The sequence below is a fragment of the Corylus avellana genome, chromosome ca10 (genome assembly GCF_901000735.1).
Source record: "Corylus avellana chromosome ca10, CavTom2PMs-1.0".
NCBI lineage: Eukaryota > Viridiplantae > Streptophyta > Magnoliopsida > Fagales > Betulaceae > Corylus > Corylus avellana.
In genome coordinates, this window is record NC_081550.1 from 14,763,795 (window position 1) to 14,777,955 (window position 14,161).

General features: G+C 39.1%; 1 protein-coding gene across 1 annotated transcript; it reads right to left on the reverse strand.

The window, feature by feature from the left end:
* Window positions 1–1,545: 1,545 nt before the first annotated feature.
* LOC132162998 (aspartic proteinase CDR1-like) lies at window positions 1,546–8,287 on the reverse strand. Its single transcript, XM_059573202.1, has 3 exons — window positions 8,089–8,287; window positions 7,185–7,666; window positions 1,546–1,821 (listed from the first exon to the last, which is right to left on the reverse strand). The coding sequence occupies exons 1-3, from the start codon at window positions 8,285–8,287 to the stop codon at window positions 1,546–1,548; spliced, it is 957 nt and encodes a 318-aa protein (XP_059429185.1).
* Window positions 8,288–14,161: the final 5,874 nt, after the last annotated feature.

The window sequence follows — 14,161 nt, forward strand, 5'->3', positions numbered from 1 at the left end:
AATGTAATCTATACAAAGCAAGGTGATACTTCAAAAAAATATAACATATAATTAAAGTGCATTTAACTTGATGTTTCTACAAAAGCACGTCTTCGAAAAAATATAAATGAATGGGCTACTTGATGATTCTACAAAAGCTCTTCTCTAAAAGAAATGTAACAACGTTTTAAATTTGAATATTATATTGTGATTTGCATCATAATGGTGAAAAAATAAATTTTGTTCTAATCTAATCAAATGGGTGATAAAAAAACTTGAACATTGAAGAAAACTCATGTATCACACCCTAGCGTGCTGGCACATGTCATTTCTCCATATCATACTTTTCCTACATTACACAAACAAGATAAATCAATTTAATTTAAAGTAGATAATCAAACACACACACACATATATGTGTGTGTGTGCTCGCGTATGCGTATGGGTGTGCGTGCATATGTGTGCAGCACTTGAGATGAGTAGAATCTATCTACTATCAACACTCTACATGGTAAGAATTTTTCTACTGTTATTTCTCCAAATCTTACTTTTTCTACATTACGAAAACAAGATCAATCAATTTAAGGTCAAGTAGATAATTAAGCATATATATATATATATATATATATATATATATATATATATATGTGTGTATGTATATTCAGTTCTCTTGTCACGGCATCCTCTACGCTTGCCCTATAGTAGTAGACACTAGCACTCTAGCTAAAGAAGCTCGACAACTTCATGTTGAATCACTTCTATAAGGATATTAGCAATTTAGTTTACGGTATTTCTGTATTATATATATATATGAATTCGCGAAAAACCAAAAATAAATATTTGCTTACTAGCTAGTTTTATGTTCATATATCATGATAATACAATTGTAATGATATTTATGTCAATTATGTTTGTTTTTCCTATAACATTTATACTTGATTAGAATCTATCCATAGAAGAGTAATGAAATTTATGTAACATTTGGACATGGTCAGAATCTATCTATTGTTGATACGGTTTCAAATTGAACTTTATATTATACGGTTTAACTGAAATGGTTAATGAATGGGTCACATTGCAAATTTTTTATACTTTGTTGTGGTACGTTGGCAATTCTTAAACATCTGAGGCTAAATTGCAAATGAGATGAAACATTAGGGGGTAAAATGTATTTTTTCCTAAAACTTTAAATTTATCCTTGCAAGAAATCAAATAAGTTGATGGAAGTTCATAGAATTCCACATCACTATTTTTCTGCTACATAACACAAAATACATGAGCAACATAATTTTCAACCGTTGTTTTTACTACACAACACAATAAACTAGCAACACAATTTTCGACCGTTGCTGCTACACAACACAACACAAAATAGACTCAACATATATATATATATAAAATTTCCAACCGTGGCTAAGCATAGATGCTGCTATCATGACCTGTGAAAAAGATAATTACAATAAAATAATTCAAAATCCAAAAAACGAAGAATTTTTTCCATTAAAAAATAAAATAGGCAAAAAAAAAAAAAAATTGTGAAATTAACATCACGTTGGCAAATGAAATTCAAATAAAATGCGGCTTGATGACCCTACTTGGATCGGTCATGGTAATGAGAGCAGAGCCCCTAAAATCACAATTCCAACTATTTCGGCCCATCAATTTGTAGTATTGATTCATGGCGACAGATGCATGGTGTATTAGAGTGTCAGGCAAAAGACATTTGCCATCTTCAAGTATCAACCTACAGCCATCTTCCACTTTGTCGCAAGCAAACTTGATATCTAAAATTAGCTCTTCCTCGCTTGCTGAAGGATTGGCTACGCACCAAGTCATCAACTCCTGAAACATAAGAAGAAGTCAATGAGTCAAGAACGTACAACTCAATCGATTCATGCATGCATGGGGTGTTTCATGTTTAATTAATATTTGATCTTGCTAAATTTATTTTTACTAGTGTATTTCCATGCTTTAGAGGTCCTCTTGCGCAAGTTAACCCAAGAAAAACCATTAAAAAACCATTAGAAAGATGGAAGACATGACAAAAACCCCAAAAAAAATACAGTATGCTTCTCATTATTATTAAGCTCATTAATATAGTGTGAAAATAGAGGAAATAATCAGTTTTAGTCCAGAGAATCGAGTGTCCCGTCACCCGTGAAGTTTCCTAATAGCCGTGAAGGATTTTTTGAGTGAGTGAGACAGATTGAAGGATATGATCAAATATCTGTGGATGAGGGAGGGGTATAAAGCATTCACTGAGAGTGAGAGATACCACCACTACCAAGAACAGTGAACTGTTCTTTTACTCCTATATATATATATATATATATAGCCCCTACTATCAAGTTCTAGTGTAAACCAATCATTTTAAAGCATCCAATCATCATGTGACACATCATTAATCTAAGAAAAATGCCAAAAATGAAAGAGAACAACCATATCAAATCAAAATGAGAAAGAAAAAAAAAATCCCATAGACAGCGAGACCCAGGCCAGACCCAAGCCATAGGTCCCGCCAGACCCACGATGGCATGGCTGGCATGACTCACGGGGTCTTGCCAGCCGCGACCCGCCTCAAAACCCATTTCTAATGCCTCAAAACTTGATTTTGGATTTAAAACTAAAACCTAGAGGTGAAAGGTTAACCCTTTAGAAATTTTATCACCCTAAATGCTGGAAAAGTGACTCACGGAGCCGTAGAAGGTGACTCACGGCTAGGTCACAGCCAAACCCACCCACGGCTGGGTGGCTGGGTGTATTCTCTGAAGTTCTTCTCTCTTTGACTTCAAATGAGCTTAAATCTAGTTTATTTTGGTCCAAGTTATTTTTGTGAATTTTTTATGTTTTTATTTATGTGCCGGTTATTGATTGGGGTATGTAAAAATGGGATTTTAAGGCTTATCCTGATATAAGTTAAACTCATATATATATATATATATATATATATATATGCGAGCGCGTGCAGAGTAGATCGAAATCTTTGACGTTTACCTGAGTTGATGGACAATAGCACAAGGACGTGGAGAATGGCAAGTGAGAGAGTGGCCTTAGCCATGGCTGCTGTGTTCCAAATTTCCAATCCCACGATTGAACGGGAAAAACGAGAGGCCTCCTACTCTAAATCCCGTTCTTTTTTTTTTTTTGGTTTGTTATGATCGAGGGGTGGTGCTGGCGAGTTATTTTTTTCGATGAACGGAGTTTGACTGACACTTTGACCAGGATTTGCTTGATAATCATGTTTTATGCCAGACACATATATGGTCTGTACGTTTGCTTTGAATTTCAACAAGCAGGCGAGCTCGATCCTCTTCTTGCCAAACCTTGTCTTATTAGAACTAGACAAATTTCCAAACTATTTCAATTTTGGATTTTCAATTTTTTTTTTAATAAGACCTCATCATTCTATTATTGTATTCCGTTGGAATATTTTGGTGAATTTTCATGCCATCATTAAATGCTTGTGTTATGTATAAAGGATTGAAGAAATTAAGATAAATAAAATCAATAAATAAAACAAGATAACATTATATATGGAGGATGTTTTAATTAAAATATACAGAAAAAAAAAAAAATCACGGTCTCAATACCATTTGACAGTACAGGAATAACAAGTACCAGGCTCCATTTCTCCACTGAAAATGGTTAGTATTATGAGATCCAACATTCCAACCCCACGTTTCCCCCTCCCACAACCCCACTTTTGGTCTCCATCAAAATAACCCGCCATCACAAAACCAAAACCTCTTATTTATATATATATTTTTTCTGTTTCCAAAAACAGTTAAACTTCCCAACAGAATACCCAACCGCATGTTTCCTTGTTTTAACTTGAGGCCATTAGAGCTCCATTTCTCCCCTTGCACAATATATTTCTCTCTTTCTCTCACTTGTTTCTTCCGTCATTCTCTGTGTGTTTGTGTTTGGGTTTGCGATTGCCCCTAATATATATATATATTTTTTTCTTTAAATTTGGGGTAGCCGTAGCCACCCCTTTAGCCATCTAGCCATTATTGCACCCCTCAATTTTTTTATTTTTTTTTATTTATAAAAAATATTAAAAAAAAAAGAATTAAGGGCAATATAAAAATTTTTGGATGACATTGGTTGAATTGAAAAAAATTTGCAAGTTTGGGGGGGAGCATTGCAAAAATTGAAACATTGGAGATCGAATTAAAAATCGCCCTAAACTTTAGAGGGTAAAGTGTAATTTTTCCTAATTTTAATTTTTATATTATGTAATGTCATTAGCGGCGACCCATTTGTGTGTTGCTGCAAATGAGGGGTCATTAGCGGCAACATTCATAGTTCGCAGCTAATAAGGATCAATAACCACGCATATGTGGTCGCTGCTATTGACCATTATCAGCTGCGACATTCAGATGTCGCTGCTATTGAGCTTCATCAGTGGCGACATTTAAGACATTCATAAGTCGCCACTAATAAGGATCTATAGCTGCGCATATGTGGTCATTGGTATTGACAATTATCAACGGTGACATTCAGATGTCGCCGCTATAGAGCTTCATCAGCGGCGACATTTAAATATCTCCGTGGGTCTGGCCGTGAGTCGTCTTCTCCGACACTTCTTTGGTGTCGAAGCCATTTTTTTTGGCCTTTGAGATGACAAAATCCCTAAAGGGTTCACTTTTCACCTCTAGGTTTTAGTTTTGAATCCAAAAACAAGTTTTGAGGCATTAGCATCAAGTTGTGAGGTGGGTCACGACGGTTTCAAGTGGGTCACGACAGTTTCATGAGGGTCACGCCAGACCCACGGCATCGTGGGTCCGGCGAGACCCAAGGCTAGGTCTGGCAGCAGGGGTGCAAGGGTTTTTGGTCTTTTTCTTTTCACTTTGATTTGCTAACTACAAAAAAAAAAGGTCATTAGCGGCAACCCAAAATCGCCGCTAATGAGGATAAAGTCGTTGCTATTTACAAATAGCGGTGACATGGTTGGTAGTAATTGGATGGTAATGCCAAGTAGAGGCGACTTTTTGGGTCGCCGCTAATGACCCCCATTAGCGATGGTTGCCGCTAATGACTTTTTTTGTCGCCGCAAAAATAGTTTGAAATTGGCCGTGTGTTGCCGCTAATGAGGGGTCATTAGCAGCGACCACTGAGTCGCCGCTAATAACAGCCCATTAGCGGCGACTCAGTGGTCGCCACTAATGATATTAAAAAAATTAAAAAATAAATAAATAGTGGTGACCTAGAGTCGCGCCGCTATTCCTTTATCAATAGCGGCGACCACTATTTAAACATCATATGTCGCCGCTAATTATATTAGCAAAATTAAAAAGTAAATAGCGGTGGCCTAGAGTTGCCGCTAATGGTATTTTAAAAAAATAGCGGCGACAATTAAAAAACAAAAAAAACAATAACAAAGCGCTTATAATGAGCATGCAGTTATGGGAACTGCATACAAGTAATGAATTACACAATCTTGTTCACATAACTATGACAGCTCAATGACAAGAGTACACTAGAAGAAATGAGAAGTCCCACCCTTTTCCAAAGCCTAGAAAACCAATAAATAAAAAATTTACAAACATCTAAGATCTATCCCATTAACAAGTAATCACAGAACTATTTGTACTAATCATAATGATTATGCCCACAATGGTTTGCTTATGATAATGTAAACATATATAGACAGGGCAAGAGTTGTAAGAATAAAGGGCCTTGGGACAGGTTGAGTGCATGGTTACGGAAGGTGCAATAAAATTTGGCTAGAAGACAGGAAGAGAAAAAAGGCCATAAAGCTCATCTCCAGCAAGATTATTAATATTCAGTGACAAGTAAAATTTTAATATGAAATCTATGTGAAGTTATGGCTATAGTTTGGTGATTAAATAGCATCAACATGTAGAAATCCAGAAACTTCTCAGATGAAATCTAGAACAATGTTACAGATTATAGTAGACAGATGATAGAGAAATCAAGTTTGATTTTGAAGATTTATAAGTGAGCAACTTTTGGTTCTGAGGATGTGATTCACGTACATAACACTAGGGCAGATAAATACAGTACAAAATAAACATATTTTAAATCAATAGTACTACATGAATACAGTCCATAGAGTTACTAAGAAAGTCTGTGTAGCAAGCAACATTATAAAATTAATAGTACTAGATGAACCCTTTAAATCAAAGTACTAGGTGTCTGGGACGGAAAGAATATATTAGGTAGCACCGTATGCTCCTCTCTAAGGATAACCAGAAGGATGTTGATAATTTTCACCATAGGGACAACTAGGAATACTTGGCCACAGGGTTGATGGTGCTGTTTCCTAGGCAGCATATATATATATTACAAAAACAACGCTGTTTTTGTTTTCATTTTAATTTTTTGCAATTTTCTTGAAATGATAAAGTGTCAAATAGAGATTGGAGGCTGCAAAATAGCCCTTTTACAGATGGTCCGGGCCTAAGGGGCTCTCTTTTAGAAATATTAAAATATGTTGTATATATATATATAGCCATAATAAGTAATTGGGGCGTGACATCCCCTAAAATTAGAGCATTTTTTTTTTCTTTCTTTCATTTTCAGGCTAACCAAACAAGATTCTCATTTTCCGGAAAAAATCCCGAACCCTTCCTATCTTAAGGCACAATATATAAGTTTTGGGATGGATTCATGCCCAAAAGATAATGATAAAGACAATCGTCTAATGAAGCAAACACCGAACCCTAAAATGTCATACATAATCAACATTTACTAAAAGACAACATTTTAGACAAACAACATACTTACTTATTAACTGAAAGCAAGCCCGAACACAACATTTTTATTCACCCACAAAGAAAAAGGTAACAACATACAAACGAGAGAATGCATTTTTTTTTTCTTTCATTTTCGGGCTAACCAAACAAGATTCTTATTAAATAAAATTCTAGTTTTAATCGTAATTTAGTATTTGGTGCAATCAGTCGGCTTGAAAGAGAGTATCATATTTTCCATATCATACCCGATCTAAAAATTTGATTGAGCAAAGCCTCCATATATGCTACTGTTATAATCTGAAATACGAAAGGCAAAGTAGAAAATCCCATGTTGTGATGAAATGAATGTGTTCATGGGTAAGAGCACCATGTCTGCACCCTCAAAATGGACGATCAAAATTGGTCCGGCCAGATTATTTTCACTTCTATAGCAAAGATGTGGAAAATTTTCCCAATGGGACGCAACCTAATTTGCTCATTCACTTCTGCCACCAAGCGAAGGTAAAGATCTTGTGGAACATACATATTTGGAGTTCCTGAATCGAGAAACACGTTTCCCTCGAAAACCGTACCCAAAGGGTCATAAGGCAAATATTTATCTCCAACACTAATTCCTCTTACTGTGACAGAATACAAAGGGGTGTCTCGACATATTAAAGGTGTTGAAACCACGTCATCGCCGGAAACTTGACTACCACTACCAAAAGTCATCTTGCTAGGAATGTTAGGATCAGTACCAAATGGGGTGAAGCAATGGGAGAAGCTCTTGCTATCGAAGGTGGAAGCTATTTGAGAAACAAAAGATAAACTCCCTCCTCTTAAACCAATGATTCCAATATCATGGTCAATGAAAATCCCGTTGTCGTTGTGACCACACCCAACAATGTCCATGGAAACTTGTTCCCCTAAGGTGGAAGTCAGGGTGACAGTTTCTTTGGCCAAAACACCTTGAGAAAATGAACCATCTGCATACCTGCAAGTATAATTGCAATGATTTTCAGAAGAACACTTGCTTGCTAGATCACATTCTTGGGAGTCACAAGAAATGTCACTATATGTTGACGACTTTGAAGGGTCGAATAGAGGATAAATCTGATTGTAGCACCCATCACAAGGCACACATTGTGTCCAAATAAGGTCACTACCAGCATGTATACAAATATATATAAGAGACATTCTTATCATATGAAAAAAATTTATTCGCTTGTTCTTACCAAAAGACGATAAATATTTTTATTTTACGTCCTTTTATAAGTAAAGGCCTTTAAATTGACTTTAACTACGTCAATTGTTTGTATAAATAAGGTTGTTTTATGAAAAAAAAAATGACATATATAAAACATTGTTTTCTAGGAAAAGACATTAAAAAATAACAATGTTTAATTACCTGTATCGACGAGGCCATAGAAGTCTACGGGTGGTGTCCCCATGGAGAGCTTCATGATATTATCAGTCTTGTATGATGTTACTTCTGATTGGAGGGTATTTGGATGGACTTTGAAGGGAGATTTTGGAGAGCCTCGTCGCATTAACTCAACAGTAAATCCACCATTGCTAGCATTAATAACTGTAACTAAAAACCCCATAATAAGATAATTGGAGAGAATAGTAACAACCACAAAGCGTGAATAAAACATGATGATATGACTCCCTTGTGGCAATGTAGAGAACACTAGATTTGGAACTGTGTTATAACCCTAAACACACCAGGGGTGGGTAACTCATTGTGCAAAGTGCCTAGGTTTTCTCTCTAGGTTTTACCCTGGCATTCGACTAGCGGTGTAGGCAAGTATCCTGCCGGAGATCGGACGAGGAAGGAAACAGTGCGATTTTGTTATTCAATGACTAGAACGGAAGCTGGAGCCTGTCAATATGGAAGGGGTGGCGTTTCTCACAACTAGAGAGCAAACCGGAATCACCATTACAGATGGGGACATAGCTGTGAATCGTGAGAAGGGCGAGAGGTGCTTGATTGGCAGAGTTAGGACGGATAAGAAGATTAATAAAGAAGTTTTCAGGAAATCTATATCTCGCTTACGGCGCACGACGAAGTCTATATCCTTCAAATAAATTCAAGAAAACCTCTGGGTATTTGAATTTTTCGATGAAGCGGACAAAAAACGTGTTATGGAAGGCCGGCCATGGGCATATGAGAGACAGATCATGGTGCTTGATGAGTTCAATGGGAGCATACTACCTTCTCAACTGGAATTCCGTCATACTCCTTGTTGGATCCAGGTTCATGACATGCCACTTAACTGCATATCGAGAATGGTGGGGAGAAAAATTGGGGAGACTTTGGGAATCCTAGAGGAGGTGGATGTGGTGGGGGATGGATCGAGATGGGGTCGGTACCTGAGGTTGAGAGTCAGAATCGACATCACAAAACCTCTAGAAAGGGGGAGAACATTACATCGTAGGTGTCAATCAGTATGGGTGAATTTCAAGTATGAAAACCTTTCCTTGTTTTGCTTCCATTGTGGCTGTATTGTGCATTGAGAGAAGGGTTGTAGCTCTAAACAATACAAGTGGCTGCACATACCGGAGGGGAAGCTGGAGTGGGGTGTCGTGCTGAGGGCAGACAATCCTCGTCGAAAAATTGAGGGGAGGAACATCAAGTCAAATGGGGAGGGGTGGAACTCATCCATGCAGGGGGCAACGACGTCGGGCGGAGAGAAGAGCTACCTGGCTTCTCCAGAAATGGAATGTAGCAACTTTGAAGGCAACCCTAGGAATCAAGCACTCCCATAATGGCACGATTTAATTGCCATGTTAGGAACCTTGGAGATACGCCCCCACAGTCAAATGCCCCAATTCCAAGAAAGGAAGGAGGGAAAGAATAAGAAGTAGAGGGAAAGAATAAGACGTTGAGAGCTTTATAGCTGTTACCAAAAAGAGCTTCGAAAAAGGAGTAGAGGAGGGAAAGAATAAGAAGGAAGGGGTGGTCCCTACTGGATCACCTGCCATGTCACTAAGAAGCTTTAAACAGGCAGCTAGAGGTGGGATGCGTCTTACTCCTGATGGGGGCCCACGTGCTAGAGGAAAGGAGGATACTACAAGGGTTACTTTGGCAGCTAAGGGTCAGGAGATTATTGCAAAAGGCCCAAAGCGTAAGAGGAAACCCAGCCCAGGAGTGGACAACACTCGTACTGACGGTAGAATGAAGCAAAGATTGAGTAAAAGTTCACAACAGGCTTGGGCGAAAAAGCCTTGTACCAATCTAGGTGGACCCAGTTGTGGGAAGAGGTATGATGCTAAGTCTTTGGTGATCGAAGTAGTGGGGACAGAAGGTAAAGATGGAGACATTCTTGGGGAACCTCATGTTTTATTACACAGTTCTGCAGCCCCGCTGAGAACCATGATTCTCCTTAGTTGGAACTGCCGGGGGCTTGGGAACCCCCGTGCAATTTGCGATCTTCATTGATTGGTGAATGAAAAGAGACCCGACATTTTGTTTCTCATGGAAACAAAATGTAATAAGAATAAAATGGAGGTTATCAAGCTGAGGCTGGGTTTCTTTGGCTCTTTTGCGGTGGACTCAATTGGGCGTAGTGGGGGATTGGCTTTGCTGTGGCAGGAGGATAGCGATGTCACTATTGTAAACTATTTGCACCATCATATTAATGCAGAAGTGGGAGCCCAAACAGAGAATAAAATATGGAAACTCATTGGTTTCTATGGCCACCCGGACCTAGCCAAGAGACATGAAGCGTGGAACCTGTTGAAATTTCTCAAAGATCTAAATCCCTGCCTGTGGTCGTGTTTTGAAGACTTTAACGAGATCGTTGACAACTTGGAAAAATGGGGAGCAGCAATTAGAAGGGACAGTTAGATGGAGATGTTCAGAGACACTTTGGAATTTTGCTGTCTCAATGATCTGGGTTTCATTAGTTCGAAATACACCTGGAATAATTGCAGGGACAATGCAGAATTTACAAAGGAGAGGCTTTATCATGCTCTTGGCAATTTGGAGTGGTGCGATCTGTTTCAGGAGACTGTAGTTAACATCCTACTTACTATTTCCTCTGACCATAAACCAGTGTTGATTCAGTGTGGTGTTACTAAAAGTTAGACCATTATAAAGATGAAGGTGTTTCTTTTTTAGAAGAGCTGGACTCTAGCTGATGACTTCCATGTGGTTGTTAAGAAGGCTTGGGAGGAGGGGCCCACGGTGGAAAGCAAGCTGACGAAGATTAAAGGAAAGCTGTGCCTTTGCTCCAAGCTTTTGAGTAAGTGGAGCAGGGAAAAAAGTTTGGCAAGTTGCACCAAGATTTGAATACAAAGACTACCCAATTGGAAGCTTTCCAACAAAATGAAGGTCTTCACAATAAAGAGGAAATTCACAGACTACAGGGTGAGATTGATGAAATTTTGAAAATGGAAGATGTGAAATGGCAACAACGGGCCAAGCAAAATTGGTACAAATGGGGAGATTGAAACACTCCATTTTTCCATGCTTGGGCATCTCAAAGGCCCTGCACAAACTGTATAGACAAAATTTTTGACTTATTCGGTTGTGAGCATGTAGAGCAGGAGGAGGTGTGCAATGCTTTCTCTGATTTTTATTCAAATATATTCATTACGGGTGGCACTTGGGGAGTTGAGGATTGCTGGGCAGGCATACAACCCACTATTAAAGAAGATATGAATTATTCTCTTTTGAGAGAATTCACAGCTATAGAAGTAAAAAACATGCACTGGGTCAGATGACTCCTCTTAAATCACAGGGCCCAGACGGCTTCACTGCAGGATTTTTTCAGAAGTCATGGGAAACAGTGGGGGAGGAGTTATGTACAGCTTTGTTGGGTTTTCTAAATAGTGGTTTTTTTGATCCTATAATTAATGCAACTTACATAGCACTGATCCCAAAAAAGGAAAAAACCCATTAGTGTTGTTGAATTCCATCCAATTAGCTTGTGCAATGTGTTATATAAAATTATTGCTAAGGTCTTGGCAAACAGGTTGAAAAAAGTTTTGAATGGTATAATTTCCTCAATTCAAAGTGCTTTCATCCTTGGTTGTCTTATCACTGACAATTTACTTGTGGCTTTTGAGGCTCTTCATACTATGAATGGAAGGCTCAAAGGTCGTAAGGGTTTTATGGCACTAAAACTGAATATGAGTAAGGCGTACGATAGGGTGGAGTAGAGGTATTTGGAGGCAGTTATGCTTAAAATGGGTTTCGCATTAAGATGGGTCCAGCTAATTATGACTTGTGTCAGCACTGTTTCTTACTCAGTTTTGGTGAATGGCCAACCTTATGGAGCTATTATCTGTCTTGGGGAATCAAACAGGGTGATCCCCTCTCACCCTACCTATTTATCCTATGTGCAGAAGGTTTGAGATCTTTGCTGAGAAGGGCTAAATCCAACCATGAGTTGACAGGCCTAGCTATTTCAAGAGGAGGAATTCGTATTAACCACTTGTTTCTCACAGACGACAGTTTGTTGTTTTCCAGGGCTAATCTTTTCAAGTGGCTGAAAATTCAGGAGATTCTTGAAATCTATGAGCGGGCATCAAGGCAAAGACTTAATAGGGATAAAACTTCCCTCTTTTTCAGCAAGAATACAAAGAAGGAAACACGGGATCATCTCATGGGAGTTGTTGGCGATCGATCAACTCAATGCTATGAAAAGTACTTGGGCCTTCCAGCCCTCATCGGCAGGTCTAGGACACGGTCCTTCCTTAATATTCAATGAAGGATTTGGGTTAGACTCCAAGGTTGGAATGAGAAGTTTTTGTCACAAGCCGGAAAGGAAGTATTGATAAAGGCACTTATCCAAGCAATTCCCACCTACACGATGAGTATTTTCTGGTTACCAAAAGCCTTGTGTCGTCAGATTAATTCCATGATGATGAGGTTTTGGTTGGGGCATAGAGAGAACTTGTCACATGTAGCTTGGTTGAGTTGGGGAAAACTGAGTCTTTCCAAAGATGAAGGGGGATTGGGTTTTCGGGATATTGAAGTTTTCAATCAAACTTTGCTAGCCAAACAAGGTTGGTGCATTCTTCAAAACCCAGACTCTTTAGTGGGTTAGATTTTTAAAGGAAAATAGTTCTCAGACGGTTCTTTTTTGGACTCAAACTTGGGGAGGAACCCATCTTATGCTTGGCAAAGCATTTGGGGAGCTAAGAGCACACTTATGGAAGGGCCGCTATGGAGGGTTGGCGATGGGAAATCTATTAAAATTTGGGAAGACAAATGGATCCCAGCAACTCTTACAAACAAGATCCAATCACCAATCACCTCACTCCCAAGGGACACTCGGGTGTGCGAATTGATTGACCAAGATAAATGGTGGTGGAACATTTAGCTCCTTAAAGAACTCTTTTCTGAAACAGAGGTGGGTAGTATAAGTAGCTTAGTGATGCCCGGGTAGACATGCAGACCAGCTAGTATGGGGAAGTACAAAGAATGTTGTCTTCACTGTCCGTAGTGCATTCCATCTAGCGAGGGCAGTTTTCGGGTGGGAACTAGGTTCGAGCTCAAGTTGGCAGTCCTTGAAGGATCTATGGAGAAAGATTTGGAGTATTATGGGATCAAAAGTTTTGCAAATGTTTTTGTGGAAAGCTTGTCAAGATATACTCCCTACAAGAGAAAATTTGCATTGACGAAGGATCAGCCTTGACTCTCTATGTCCAGCGTGTGGATTATTTGTGGAATCTATGGGGCATATCCTATGGAGTTGCCAATCGGGCAGGGATGTCTGGTTGGAGGGCCCAAAAATTTTACAAAAATCCATAACAATGAGGGAGGATTCATGGAGACTATTCTGACACTTAATGGGGAAATGGATGAGGAGAATTTTCTTCTTTTTGCCACTGTAGCCCACCAACTCTGGTTTCATAGGAATGCCTTGGTGCATGGGGGAACTTTCCAGGCCCCTACAGAGGTGTTGAGATAGGCAAAGGAGCAGCTGGAAAATTTTGCCATAGCCGAATCATCTCGTCAAACAAAAGAGGGAGTTCCGGGGACCATTAATTAGGGACAAACTGTGGGAGAAGCCACCTGTAGACTGCGTAAAGTTAATTGGGTTGCCTCGATATCCAAAGATTTGGGTCTGATGGGGGTGGGGATCATCCTACGGGACCATGAAGGGGCTGTCCTAGCTTCTTTCTGTACTTCCAAACCAAGTATTGTGGATCCAGTATCAGCAGAAGCGATGGGCGGTTGGCACGCAACTAAGGTGGTTCACCTCCTTGGAGTGAGGAAGATCATTCTTGAGGGTGACGCCTTGGAGGTGGTTCGAGTGCTGCGGTACGAAGGGATATGGTGTGGAAGTTACGGCCTGGTGGTAGAAGAAGTTAGAAGAAACTTACATCATCTGCTGGAATGGCCGGTGAATCACGTCAATAGACAGGCCAACATGTCGGCACACGAGTTAGCTAAATATGCTGTGATAAAAAATAAAAATAAAAATAAAAAATTGGCCTATTTATAATTGAATATGTTGGTTAGA